Source organism: Clupea harengus, chromosome 7 (genome assembly GCF_900700415.2).
Source record: "Clupea harengus chromosome 7, Ch_v2.0.2, whole genome shotgun sequence".
In the NCBI taxonomy this organism is placed as follows: Eukaryota; Metazoa; Chordata; class Actinopteri; order Clupeiformes; family Clupeidae; genus Clupea; species Clupea harengus.
In genome coordinates, this window is record NC_045158.1 from 9,168,526 (window position 1) to 9,180,820 (window position 12,295).

Below are 12,295 nucleotides of genomic sequence, written 5' to 3' on the forward strand. Positions count from 1 at the left end.
TTACAGGATGACCAGGACCCCTCGGGATCTTGTTTGACCCTGGAGAAAGTTGTCTTGCAATAATGAGCGGCTGTACCTAAATCCCACTTATTACGTGGCTTCCTATCAGGCAAATCAGTAATTGGGCAAAGAATATTCATTCTGAATTTGTTTTTAGAGTCATTGCTTTTACAGACTCGCTGAAACAGACCTCAGCTGTAATCCATTAGCACTCCATAGGTTTGCAGTAGAACAGAAACTGGTTGCCACTGGCAACAGTCTCGAATACAGTTCAATGCGCTGTTATCCAGAGGTAACAGACGTCCACACACGTTTAGTGACCTTTTTTGCATTGGGCATTCAGCAGAGGTTAAGCTGAAGTTGAATTCAACGGGTTGACGTGAGCCTGAATGCAAAGAAAAATGCCAAAAAAGGAAGGAAAAGAAATGACCACAGCTAATGGAGAGCCAAAGCTCTGCCTCAGTCTGCTTCAGCAGAATGGATTGAAAACTACCTTTGGTGAAGGAGACAGTAGAATGTCTGCTTGAAAAGCATTCAGTTGGGTGTTTTAATTAATCAACCAAATCTTATGTTATTGCCAAAATCGCTGAGTGTGAATTAGAATTGTAATTAGCAATGAAGGAAGGCAATGTTTAGCTGTTTTTCAACATACTGATAGGCAGTCATGTACAAATGTATCAACTTAAGGAGCTACTGAAATAAGGATGATTGGCGACATAATTTTCCTTCTACAGTTTACAGTTTGCGAACGCTTTACACACAAATATGTTCCCTCATAACTTCTGAATGAGACTCAGTATTACGGTTTGTGACAGAATGCCTCCTACGCGGCACTACACTTGTTTCATTCTTATTTTCCTTTTTCTTTCTTTCCCTCGCTCCCCTCGCGGGCTCCTCGGTGTGCATTGGCATGCGTGTGTGCAGTGCATCACCAAATGGCACCGGGACCACAGCTACAACAGCACCCTGCTGCTACCAGACACCACCCTCAACTTCGCCAAGAACCACCCGCTGATGGAAGAACGGGTGGAGGCGCATCCCCTGCTGCTCACCAAGGGCGTCAACTTCACCCGGCTGGCAGTGGACCGGGTCCTCTCGCTGGACAGGCGGCAGTACAACGTGCTCTTCATCGGCACAGGTAAGCCACAGGAGGGGGTGCTATGTGCTATACAGACATTTCAAACCCACACCTTAGACCCACCTTGACATATACTCACACACACACACACATGACACAAGCGCAAATATTTACCAACACTCACCACACCTCAGTAACAGTTCAGGCTCCCACACTCGTCTCTTCTCCCCCGTCGATACATCTCCCCACTTCACACCTCCCTCCTGTAATAAGCCCCTGCTTTGTTAAACATTAATCTCGGCACTCCTCAGGAAGACAGCGATGCTCACCCCCCTAGCCTCCACTGTGACAGCTGTGACTGTTGGTGACTGGCCACCGAGCCTGGTCCTCTCCCACCGACTGACCCAACATGCTTAAGAGTACAGGCCCAACAGGCATCCCTTTCATGGCAGGACCGCTGCTGCCAAATTGGAGCTCCGAGCTTGATTAGCTATTAAGAGAGCGGCTGGCTGCGGGGCGAGGGGTGCAGGCATTCTGTCAGGGGGAGTCAAAGGGTACAGATTACCCCGGCCCAAGGCCCAGGGGGAGGAGGGCGGGGGCGGGGGTGGGGGGGGGAATGCAAATGTGTATGATTAAATAGTGTGTCAGAGAGGAGAGCAGTTTTGCCGTGCACAAATAGAACATGATTATGGCAGCAGGGAGCAGAGAGACCCTGACATGAAATGAGACAGGGTGCGGGAAGAGGAGAGAGAGAAAGAGAGAGATGAGTGAGAGGGTTAGAGAGAAAGGGAAAAAAAAGAAGGATAGGGAAAGAAGCAGAAAGTGAAAGATTAATAATGAAAGCGATACAGAGAGTGAAAGATAGAGCAAGTGAAAAAGAAGGAAGGGAGATGGAAAGACTGAGAGAGGAAGAGAGGGATAATAGACGGAGGCAGAGATGCGTGATGTGTTTGGCGAGGCCGAGACGGTCCCCTGCAGTCCTTGGCACTCCTCTGTAGCATCTCCCCATGGCGCATGGGGTCACTCGCTCACATTATCCGTGGCAGGCCGTCCGCCGAGAGGTTGGCTGGGCAGAACAAACAAGCGGCTCACACCGGGACGCTGCATGGCACAGCACAAAAGGTCGAACAACCAGCCCCCGATTCCAATGTGCGCCGCAAAATATTGTCTGCTAACCCTCTATCACTCCAAAATGCAGCCCATTGCTGCCCATTGCTGTACATTTTAACCACAGCAACATAAATCCCTCTTTTTCTCTCCCTCTCCCTTTCCCTCTCTGTCCTTTTCTTTTTTTATCTACCTCCTCCCTCCATCCTTTTTATCCATTTTTTTCTTCCTTTGTTGTCCACACCCTGTCCTTACCCCTCCTCTCCTCTCATCCCCCTCTTCCCCCATCCTCTCTTCTCTACTCTCCTCTCATCCCTTCTCCCAGCGGACGGTTGGCTTCAAAGGGTTGTAATCCTGGGTACTGAGGCCCACGTGATTGAGGAGATCCAGCTGTTTGATTCCCCACAGCCCGTGGACAGCCTGACCATATCCCAGGTAACACACGCTAATTACAAATCGTCACTGACTCCGACCAGCCTGCTCTGCTCTGGCCAATCTCATTTTGATCACTCAGTGAATTAAATAGAGCTTTTTTGTTGCCGTTGTGCTGTTAACAAGCTTTGCCCCAAAGCAGAACAGAGAATAGCAAAACAAAATGTCAGTGTAATTGAAAATGATGATCCCATTATCTCTGTCTGTCTTGCTCTGTCACTGTGTGTGTGTGTGTGTGTGTGTGTGTGTGTGTGTGTGTGTGCGTGCGTGCGTGTGTGTGGGTGTGTGTGTGAGTGTGTGTGTGTGTGTGTGTGTCTGTGTCTGTGTCTGTGTCTCCTGCTTCTCTCTTTCTAACCCCCTCTAAATTCCTCCCCTCTTCCCTAATTCCTCTAATTCCTGCTTTCTGGCCTGTCCCTCGCTCTCGTTCTTTATTTCTATCTCCCTCCACAATTCTGCTCCCTTATTCCCATCTCTCTCTTCTCCCCCCTTTCCTTCCTCCCTCCCCCCATCCCTCCTCCTTCTCATATCTTCCCTCTCTCTCCCCTTGCAGAAGTATTTGTATATTGGCTCGAGCTCCGCAGTTCTCCAGCTGCCCTTGGCCAACTGCAGCCGCTACCACTCTCAGCCAGACTGCCTGCTATCCAGGGACCCGTACTGCGCCTGGGACAGCGAGGGACGGGCCTGCGTCCGCCACGACCTCCACCGCGGGTGAGTTAGCTAGCTGGCTCTGCGGCTCCATCTTCATCCCCACGGCGCCGGCTCTGTCTCTCCGGCTCGAGCTCTCCCGGCACTCCGTATCGCGCCGGTGCACCTTTAATCATTGAGTGGCAGGCCCGATCGCAGACGTGTTCCTAATGCCCGGCACTCTCTCATTCTCCCTGACAGCTCGACCTCCACGCTGACACAGGACCTCATGCTGGAGAGATTCAGCCGAGGCAAGGCCAAGTTTGACAAGCCCGTGTCCATCCCCAGCCCGGGTAAGTGCGCTCCCTAGTGGCACTTGTGAAGCACTGCCGCTGTTTACCGTTTTTGCCAATGAGAGCCGTGAGGCTGAATATTAACACTGCATATGAATTGAACATTAGCATTGAATATGAATTGAATATTAATTCACTGAGTATGCACTGAGCATCCTCTTGGAATATGAATTAAATATTAACTGTGGAAATGATGACCGTGAGAGTGAATACTAAGCCCATTCCCCTCCCCTGCAGAGCACTCCAGACTGAGGAACGTGACTGTAGTTGTCGGGTCCGACCTGGTGCTCCCCTGCCACCTCGTGTCCAACCTGGCCCAGCCCTCCTGGCTCCTGAATGACAGGGAGCTGCTCCTGGGCAATGAGGGCAGCTCTGGGCCCCGGTTTGACCAAGCCCTGAAGGCCCTGGTGGTCCCCGAGGCAGGCCCCCACCAGGCAGGTCGCTATGTGTGCTACTCGGAGGAGCAGGGAGTCAAGTTCCAGACGGAGCGCTATCAGGTGGCAGTGGTGGCCAGCGCCCCCGTCTTCATGGAGGCCCGGGCTCCAGACGGCAGCATGGGGCTCTTCTGGGTGCTGGTGATCACCCTGGGGGCGGCCTGCCTGCTGCTACTCATCGTCGCCCTCTACCTGCGGCGCAGGCTGAAGCTGGCCCTGGGCAAAGGCGCTGAGATGAAACCCTTGGAGAGCACGCTGGTGTACCCCATCACGCTGCCCAAGGAGCCTCCCACGTTTGTGCCCAGCAAGATGCCCAACGACGAGGACCGCTTCTGGGAGACGGGCGCCAACTACTACTACTCGGACGGCTCGTTGAAGATCGTACCGGGGCACGCACTTTGCCCTGCAGCCAGCTCCTCATCCCCCAGTGCCATCCCGGGCCAGCCCATCCACTCGCCCAGCCGCCTGAGTTTGACCAACATCCGCAACTCGGGCACCAACGGCTACATCCGGCTCAACCTGAGCACGGCTGCGGAGGAGAGGAGCAGTGGGGGAGGCATCATCAGCGGGGGAGGCGGGGGTGGGGCCCTCGGAGGTGGCTTAGGTGGGGGAATCAGCGGAGGCGGGAACGACTACTCTAGCCCCTTCAGGGAGGAGCTGCGCCGGACCCTCCAGCAGAGGACCGTCCTGCCCGACGCCAACCCCGAGGAGTCCTCTGTGTAAGGCAGCGGACGGACTAGCCCAGCAAAGTGACCTACCTCCCTCCTGGACGGAGACTTCTTTCTCTCTCTCTCTCACTCACTCGCTCACTCACTCTCTCACTCAGTCACACTCGCGACTGAACCCTCCCTCCTTACCTCTCTCTCGTTTTCTCCCTCTCTGCCAGTGCTTGTTCAGCTCAATGTGACAAATTCTTGTCCCCGCGCTCCAAAACCTGCTTCGTTGTGCCCTTCAACCTGCACACACAACAGAGACTCCAGCTCTGTTCAAGCCTGCTTCCCCCTAACCGACACATCGCAACCTCTGCCGTAACCACAAGATCCTTTGTGCAATTTTTACGTTGTGTAAATTCTGTATCAAAAAAACACTGTAAGCGGCAACCTGTGAAATTGCACCTTGTCATGTCACATCTGGTTTAGGGTCAGAGGTCACTTGTTTATGTGAAGACTGAATAGAATACATTGAGCCAGCCACCCAGACAGACCTTGACCAGGAGCTGAAATGCTCAGGCATGCTGCGAGAGACTCTGTTGGACAGACTTGCCTCTTTCCTGTTTCGGAGGTCAGGTTATTTGCTTGCTGCACTTTCACCGCCGTCGGAGCACATTTTATTTCCTTAAGTGAGCAGAGAGAGAGAGCCTGAGAGTGATTTACAGGATGAATTGAAAACTCAGACTAAGCACGACGACAATCATGTGCACCTCCACTAGGCCACACCTGGCGGGGGCTGCACAGCGACGGAGAGAGAGGGGAAAAAAACAAGTGAGCTGTGTGAGGACAGCGTAAAAAAAGACATGCAAATGAAGAAGTTCAGACTTTTCTCAAAAGCTCATTTAGTACATTTTTGTCTCACATTGTGTTTCCTCTTGAGAATGTTTTCCAGCCCCTCAGCACTAATATATTGTGATGGTGTAAATTAGAACATTCCTATGTTCATTTTGTATTTTCCACGGAAGAATGGACACAAGAGCTGATGACCAGTCGCAGCTCAGTCGAATCACCCTGTGTTAAATGAGCGTGAATTAGAATGTGAAAGGAACACTTATTCCCATCTCGCTTTCATCTTGCCAGTGGGAGTCACTTTCACTGTGCAGGATGAAGCCAGAGGATGACAAAACCCACTGTAAGACGACTGTGTTTGAAATGTTATATGAAGATGACTGCATTGGATGTCTCTACAAGTGCATTATTGTGTGCGTTTTAGTGGGGGGGTGATGAGTAGAACTGCCAAAAAAAAAAAGTATGAAAGATGATGGAAACAAGCCCTGTGCCACCATTTGTATGCCAAATTAAATGTAGGTGGGTGATGATGTAATGTCCCCTGGAGCATCCAACGGAAATATTCTGGGACACTGTGTCCCTGTGTTCCTTGCCCTGTTGAATGTCAAGTGTAGGATGGATGGTGTTCAGTGGAAGGGGCGAACAGCCCTTGGAGAACCGCTGAAGACGTGATTGGGGCGGACGGGCAGGCTGATGTGCCTGGATGCCCCATAGAGGGCTGCGTTGCTGATGAAACACAGGTACAATTCTTCCTGAGTCCCCCCTAGACCCTCGTATGAGGGAAATTACTATTAAAATCAGAAACGTAAGTGGCCAACCAATCCTCGTAACAGAGTATATGATTTTCCTCAGACTGGTGTGACATTTTCCTACAGACTAATATTCTCTCTCGCTCTCTCTCTATCTCTCTCTCTTTCTCCTTGCAGTGGTGGTTTTATGGTGCATCAGAGACTGTAAGACTCCAAGATGACAGTCTGGTTATTAACCACAAGAGGAGAGAAATGAAAGGGGTTTTAGAGGATTGAAATGACCCCATGGGTGAAGAGGTACTTTCATGGCCGCTATTGGTTCATGTTGCATGATCTGCTACACGTGTTCAGTACTATCCATTTCCATAGCCATTACAATAGAATTGTTTGTTTTTTCAGTAACTGGACGAGCACGTTTTGTTTTTTCTCAAGTGAAGTTTCTAGTTTAGGGTTACTAGTGGCTTAAATAAAACCAATTTATGTGTTGTGACATGTTTACTTTAGCTGTGCCTCTTCACCTTGGGTTAAGCCAAAGCAGACTGCATTTTTATTTCTTACTCTTTGGTTCCATCTGATTTTGTGCATTGCTTCATTTAACATTTAAGTCCGTCCACTGCACCAACCACAACTGATTTCTGCTCTCTCGACTAATGCACATTTATTCAATAAAACCCTCTCATCCATAGTAAAAGAACACTTTCAAGAACACAAAGCATGCCAGAGTACTTTTTTCTACTGTTCAGTTTCTATGCGTAGCAATTCATATGTGAGAGACCCTGACAACTAAGAATCCCCGTGATCTAATGCATAGTTTGTGATTCAGACTGGACCTAAGTCAGCATGTCTCTTTGTCTTGTTGGGGTTTCTGGATGTTTTACAGTTTCAAAGCCCTGTGTACACCATGCACCCTACAGTCAAACTTAAAGAGCTCTCAGGGCCAAAATCTAAAGCTTCATCTTTTCTCTATATTATTATTGCAGACCTGTGATCTTTCATTTCTTCTTTTGAGACAAACTGGGTTGGTTTCCTTTAAGCAACACGCTGCTGCTTTGTTGATAGGTGATGGTAAATTATTGTTGGACTGTCTGGAAACTAACTTACAAATACTTTGAAGATACAGGATTCTGGCTGCTGCTGTATCAAATGCACGGTTTCTGTGTATTAATTCTGATCATGTCCAAATCATTATTCTTTGTTCCGGACAGGGCCTTTGTTTTTAGGCCTATTTCTCATAATGCTTTAATTTTGCTGTTTGTTTATTTGGATGTTTTTTTTTTTTTATTAACATAATGCCTATTTCTGTCATGTCATGTACATTCTTCCTTGTTGCATTTTAATATTCTGTTTTTTTATTTTAAGTTTAATGTTTAAGTAACTTATTTTGTGTGTAAAAATGTCAATATTTATTACCATTGTACATATTTCCCTATTTTTTATATATGTATATAAACATGAAATAAAAGTAGAGATCAATTCACTCTCCTTGTGTCTCTCTGAATTATATAGTCTGTTTATTGGATTAACCCTTGAAGTTTCATAAACAAAATGGAGCATTTAGTAAATGAGTGGCTGCAAGGAGTGATGAGGGGGCCAAGCAGCCCGGCAGGGCTTAGTTGCCATGGAAACTTGATGTTGTTATGTCAAGGGGCATGACTCAAGCCTCATGTTAATTGACTCTTGTTAAAAGAATGGCTGAGATATGAGCTTACTTCCTGTTTGGCAGCTTCGCCACAGAATTTGATAGCCTAATGGTTTTGAAAATAAAAAATCCATCAGATCTTGCAAGGCTTTTGATTAAATCCAACATGCTGGATACATACATTTGGTCGACACAACCACATACATTTAGATCTCCCAAGATTTCACCAGACAAAACAATCACTTGTATAAGGCCAACACCTGGAAAATGTGTTTTTGTTAATTGCAGCGCCTCTCAGTTGGCAAATGGCATACTTTTGTGCAGAACCTTAGGAAGGGATCTCGCTTGCTGGGATATGACCTAACGTCACGTTTGACGGCTTTGCCACCAATTTCAATATCTTTCGATAAAATCCAATATGGCAGTCGCATCAAGTATGTTAACATGACATGTTGCCATGTCTCAACCTTAAAACAGCTCGTGTTTAGTAGTGCCCCCCTAGAGTCCATGTGCCAAGTTTGGTTTTGATAAATCAAAGCATGGCTGAGGTATTTTTATGGCACATCAACAGTTATTAGCCAAAACGCATTTTTGCTTATTAGAGGTCAAAAGGTGCAAACGTTTTCGAGCTTCCTCACAATGTGGTCCCAAGTCAATATACCAGTTTGGTTTTGTACCAAGTTTCTGCTTTTTCATTAAATCCAGTATGGCAGAAAATCCAATATGACGGAAATTGACATCATAACTGAACTCTTCCATGTAGCATGATAGACTAATAGAGAAAATACATGGCATGCAGCTACAGCTGTGAGTTGGTGCTGTGTGATTCTTTTTTTTTTAAAGATTTATTTTGGGGCGTTTTATGTCTTTATTTGGACAGGACAGTGAAGTTATGACAGGAAACAAGGCGGAGAAGAGGTGGGGAGAGGATTGGGAAATGACATCAGGCCAGACTTGAGCCTGTGTCCCCGCGGGCAATGAGGGACTTGGTGCTGTGTGATTCTATGCGCCATAATCACACATCATGGGCCACAGTATCCACACTAATCTCCTCTTTGGTCACCAGTCACTGCTGTGCCTTCATCTGGCATGCGAGAGGGAGAGACGGAAAGTGCTGGCTAAATACCAAGAGAATGGATGGCTGTATGTCCATGAATATGGATGAGACTAACTGGACACTTTGACTGATTTTGCTTCCGACAAACGCAAAATTGCCAATCAGCCAGAATTAAAATGAGACCTCATTGCCACAACAGCCTTTTTGCATTCATTTTTCCTCCATCTGTTTGTCTTCCTATTTAGCCGCATACTACTCCAAGGCCTATCACTGTATTGAACAGCTGTAGAGAATAGCTTACAGCTGTGTTCCTGTATACCTTCCTGCAATCACTGCTTAGACTAAGACATTCAAATGAAGGGAGCTCTCTCTCTCTCTCTCTGAAATGCAGCTGCAAAGCCATTATGTTGTAGTATAAAAAATGTTTTCACAAAAATGTACACAACATGCATAATTCATTATATTTGGAGTAGAACAAGAAAATACACCACCTGTTTTCAGTTTTTTTAATTATGGTACTGATTCAGATCGTTTTTTATTACAGTGCATCACTAGTAAATAATAAGCATAACAATCTATGGAAAGACCCTGTCGGCGGGGAAAACGTATTTCCTAAAGAATCTGTGTTGAAACCGGATATCGTCACTTTACTCCGGTCTCTGTTTGGATAAAACTTGTCACATGTCCTGAACAGAAATGGACAAGGACCTTTGATTTATTCTTTTAGGAACCATGTCGATGCCTGACTTTTAATGTTGTGTCACGTTAACATTAATAGCAATTGAATTACACTTCGCGGTAAATAAACGTTAATAACTTGAATGACTGATTAAGGATATATATCACAAACACACGTAATCGATGGGTTTTGGGGGGAATGAGGTAATTGGTTAGCTTGAATTACAGTATCTTAGGCGAGCTATTCAGTGTTTGGGCTGGTTAGCTCAAGCAGTATCTTACGCGAGCTAATTTACGTAGCTAGCCAGCTAGCAATTGAATTACACTCGTGTTGGTACAACCGCTAGCGGTAAATAAACGTAAATAACTTGAATGACTGATAAAGGATATATGTTACACATCACAAACACACACAATCGATGGGTTTTGGGGGAAACCGCTATTCAGTGTTTGGGCTGGTTATCTCAAGCAGTATCTTACGCGAGCTAATTTACCTAGCTAGCTAGCTAGCAATTGAATTACACTCGTTACACAGTGCTAGCTTTGTGTTTGGTCATATAGCTTCGTAAAAGTTCGGTTAACAAGTCAATTGAGCATTAAGCTACCTAGCTATAATGGGTCAATTCATATCAGCATGCTAACGTTATACTTATTAGCAGCGAGGCTAGCTAGCTACTATGTGTTCCAATGGATTGTTGGTCTAAGCGTTAGCAGCATGGGTCAATTCATATCAGCATGCTAACGTTATACTTATTAGCAGCGAGGCTAGCTAGCTACTATGTGTTCCAATGGATTGTTGGTCTAAGCGTTAGCAGCAACCTAACAATAATGGAAAGCTTCAGTTAAGACCTACAATACTCTGCAACATTTGTGTACCACATGAACAACTAACCGAGTCAATGTAGACATATAACAAGTCGTGTAGATAGCTTTATTCACATAAGCCGTATAACTTCACAAAAATAATAATAATTTAAAGAAAACCGATCGTTTGAATGTCAGGCGATCAACACAACTTCTCAACTATAAAGTAAAGGTCCTAATCAAACGGAGTAAAGTGACGACTTCCGGTTTCAACACGGATTCTTTAGGAAATACGTTTTCCCCGCCGACAGACCCCACACCCCACAGTTAGACTCCATCAAAGTGTTTCAAAAGAAAAAAGAATATCACAGTTGTTATTTCATCGCATTTCATTGAACAATTCGAATTACTATAATTCTAATAAAAGAAGGAAAAGAAGAAAGAAAGAGCTGTAGCAAAAGTGTCATAATCAGAGTCAGTGAGCGTATGGAGCGGGACATCTCTAGGCAGCTCATAAGAAAGATGCTAATGGTTATTGTTTTGCAAACTGATGCAGATTTTCGTCGATTTTCAATGGAACGGACATAACGTCAGGGTTGCCAGATCTGTGTGACAAAACCAGCCCAATGGCCAATAAAACCAGCCCAATATCAGAACTCAAAATATGCCCCTGCCAAACCATATACACTGCTTTTAAAGTCCAACAGCATTGCTATCATTGCCAAATGTATTGTAATATCTACAAAGTAACACCAAATGTTTAGTATGCCAGCATTAAAAGCAGTTTTCCCTAAACAGTTCTTTCACCAAGGTCCTAAAATGGCCTTGTGTAATTAGATACAGTATATTATCAATAATAATACGCACTGTGCGTATGTGGGCGTGTCCCATGTCCATGGGTGTACATGCTGATCTGGAATCAGTTTGGTAGGATTTGGGTATAAATAAATGATTTCATTTAAAATATGGATTTTTATTTAAAGATATTCATCTAATTTGCATGCAAAATAGGTCTACCCGAACCAGCGGACAAAAAAATTCAACCCGCGGCAGTACTTTAAAAGTAGCCCAATTCCGCGGGAAAACCGTGGACCTGGCAACACTGCATAACGTGGAAATGGTTTAAACACGTGACGACTGTTCTGGATTTCAATTGGTCAATTCATATCCACAAAGGGGCGTTGCGAGCGCACACATTTGTAATACAGTAACACAAGAAATAGTCCCTGACGCATATCATTTCAATATTTAAAAGTTTGAGGGTTTCAGTTACAGTTGAACAATGTAGTCATTTTGAGCCTCTTTAATTACATTGCAAATACAAGGGTTACATTTCCTATAAACTCACACAGTAAATGAGGTGTGTCTAGCGGAAGAATACTCGGCTGCAGCAAGGAGCGAAATTTGAATTCGCCTGAAGAGGACGTGTATCGTTTGTTGGTGGGGTGCCTTGAAATGCTTTGGCTTTGTTGATAAACAACAACTTTCCACTTTAAACAGGTTTTGGAACGCTTAAGTTTAGAGGTAGGGTGATATGCACGTATCCCTGCCTGTATGTAGTTTGAATGTAAGGTAGTTGCTTGATGATAAAGTTGTAGTTTAGTTAGCTATCTTGCTAGCTAGCAAACTATGTTAATGTTTCACGACATGGACAGGCCATGTTAGCTTAGGTTATGTGTCTCCCAGCTATTATGAATTGCCATACTGTTCTAAATGTATCTCGACAGACGTGGTTGTATTGTCGGGTCGTTGTTATATAGCATATCTGATACAAGAATGTGAGCTACAGTTGACTAAGTAACGTTTCAGTTGTTGAGCTAATGTTTGTCCAGGAGTTAAAT

The 12,295-nt window shown here is 45.5% G+C and overlaps 2 protein-coding genes across 2 annotated transcripts in view; both read left to right on the top strand.

Moving 5' to 3' along the window:
* Window positions 1–7,753, top strand: part of sema4c (sema domain, immunoglobulin domain (Ig), transmembrane domain (TM) and short cytoplasmic domain, (semaphorin) 4C) — a 44,450-nt gene extending 36,697 nt beyond the window's left edge. Inside the window, exons 11-16 of the mRNA XM_012815896.2 lie at window positions 925–1,138; window positions 2,511–2,620; window positions 3,168–3,325; window positions 3,503–3,594; window positions 3,832–6,267; window positions 6,454–7,753. Of these exons, the coding sequence (XP_012671350.1) occupies window positions 925–1,138; window positions 2,511–2,620; window positions 3,168–3,325; window positions 3,503–3,594; window positions 3,832–4,751 (1,494 nt within the window). The 3' untranslated portion in view covers window positions 4,752–6,267; window positions 6,454–7,753. The remainder of the gene's footprint in view (window positions 1–924; window positions 1,139–2,510; window positions 2,621–3,167; window positions 3,326–3,502; window positions 3,595–3,831; window positions 6,268–6,453) is intronic.
* Window positions 5,856–12,295, top strand: part of cdca2 (cell division cycle associated 2) — a 13,499-nt gene continuing 7,059 nt past the window's right edge. The window contains exons 1-2 of the mRNA XM_031571193.1: window positions 5,856–5,870; window positions 6,142–6,267. Of these exons, the coding sequence (XP_031427053.1) occupies window positions 5,856–5,870; window positions 6,142–6,267 (141 nt within the window). The remainder of the gene's footprint in view (window positions 5,871–6,141; window positions 6,268–12,295) is intronic.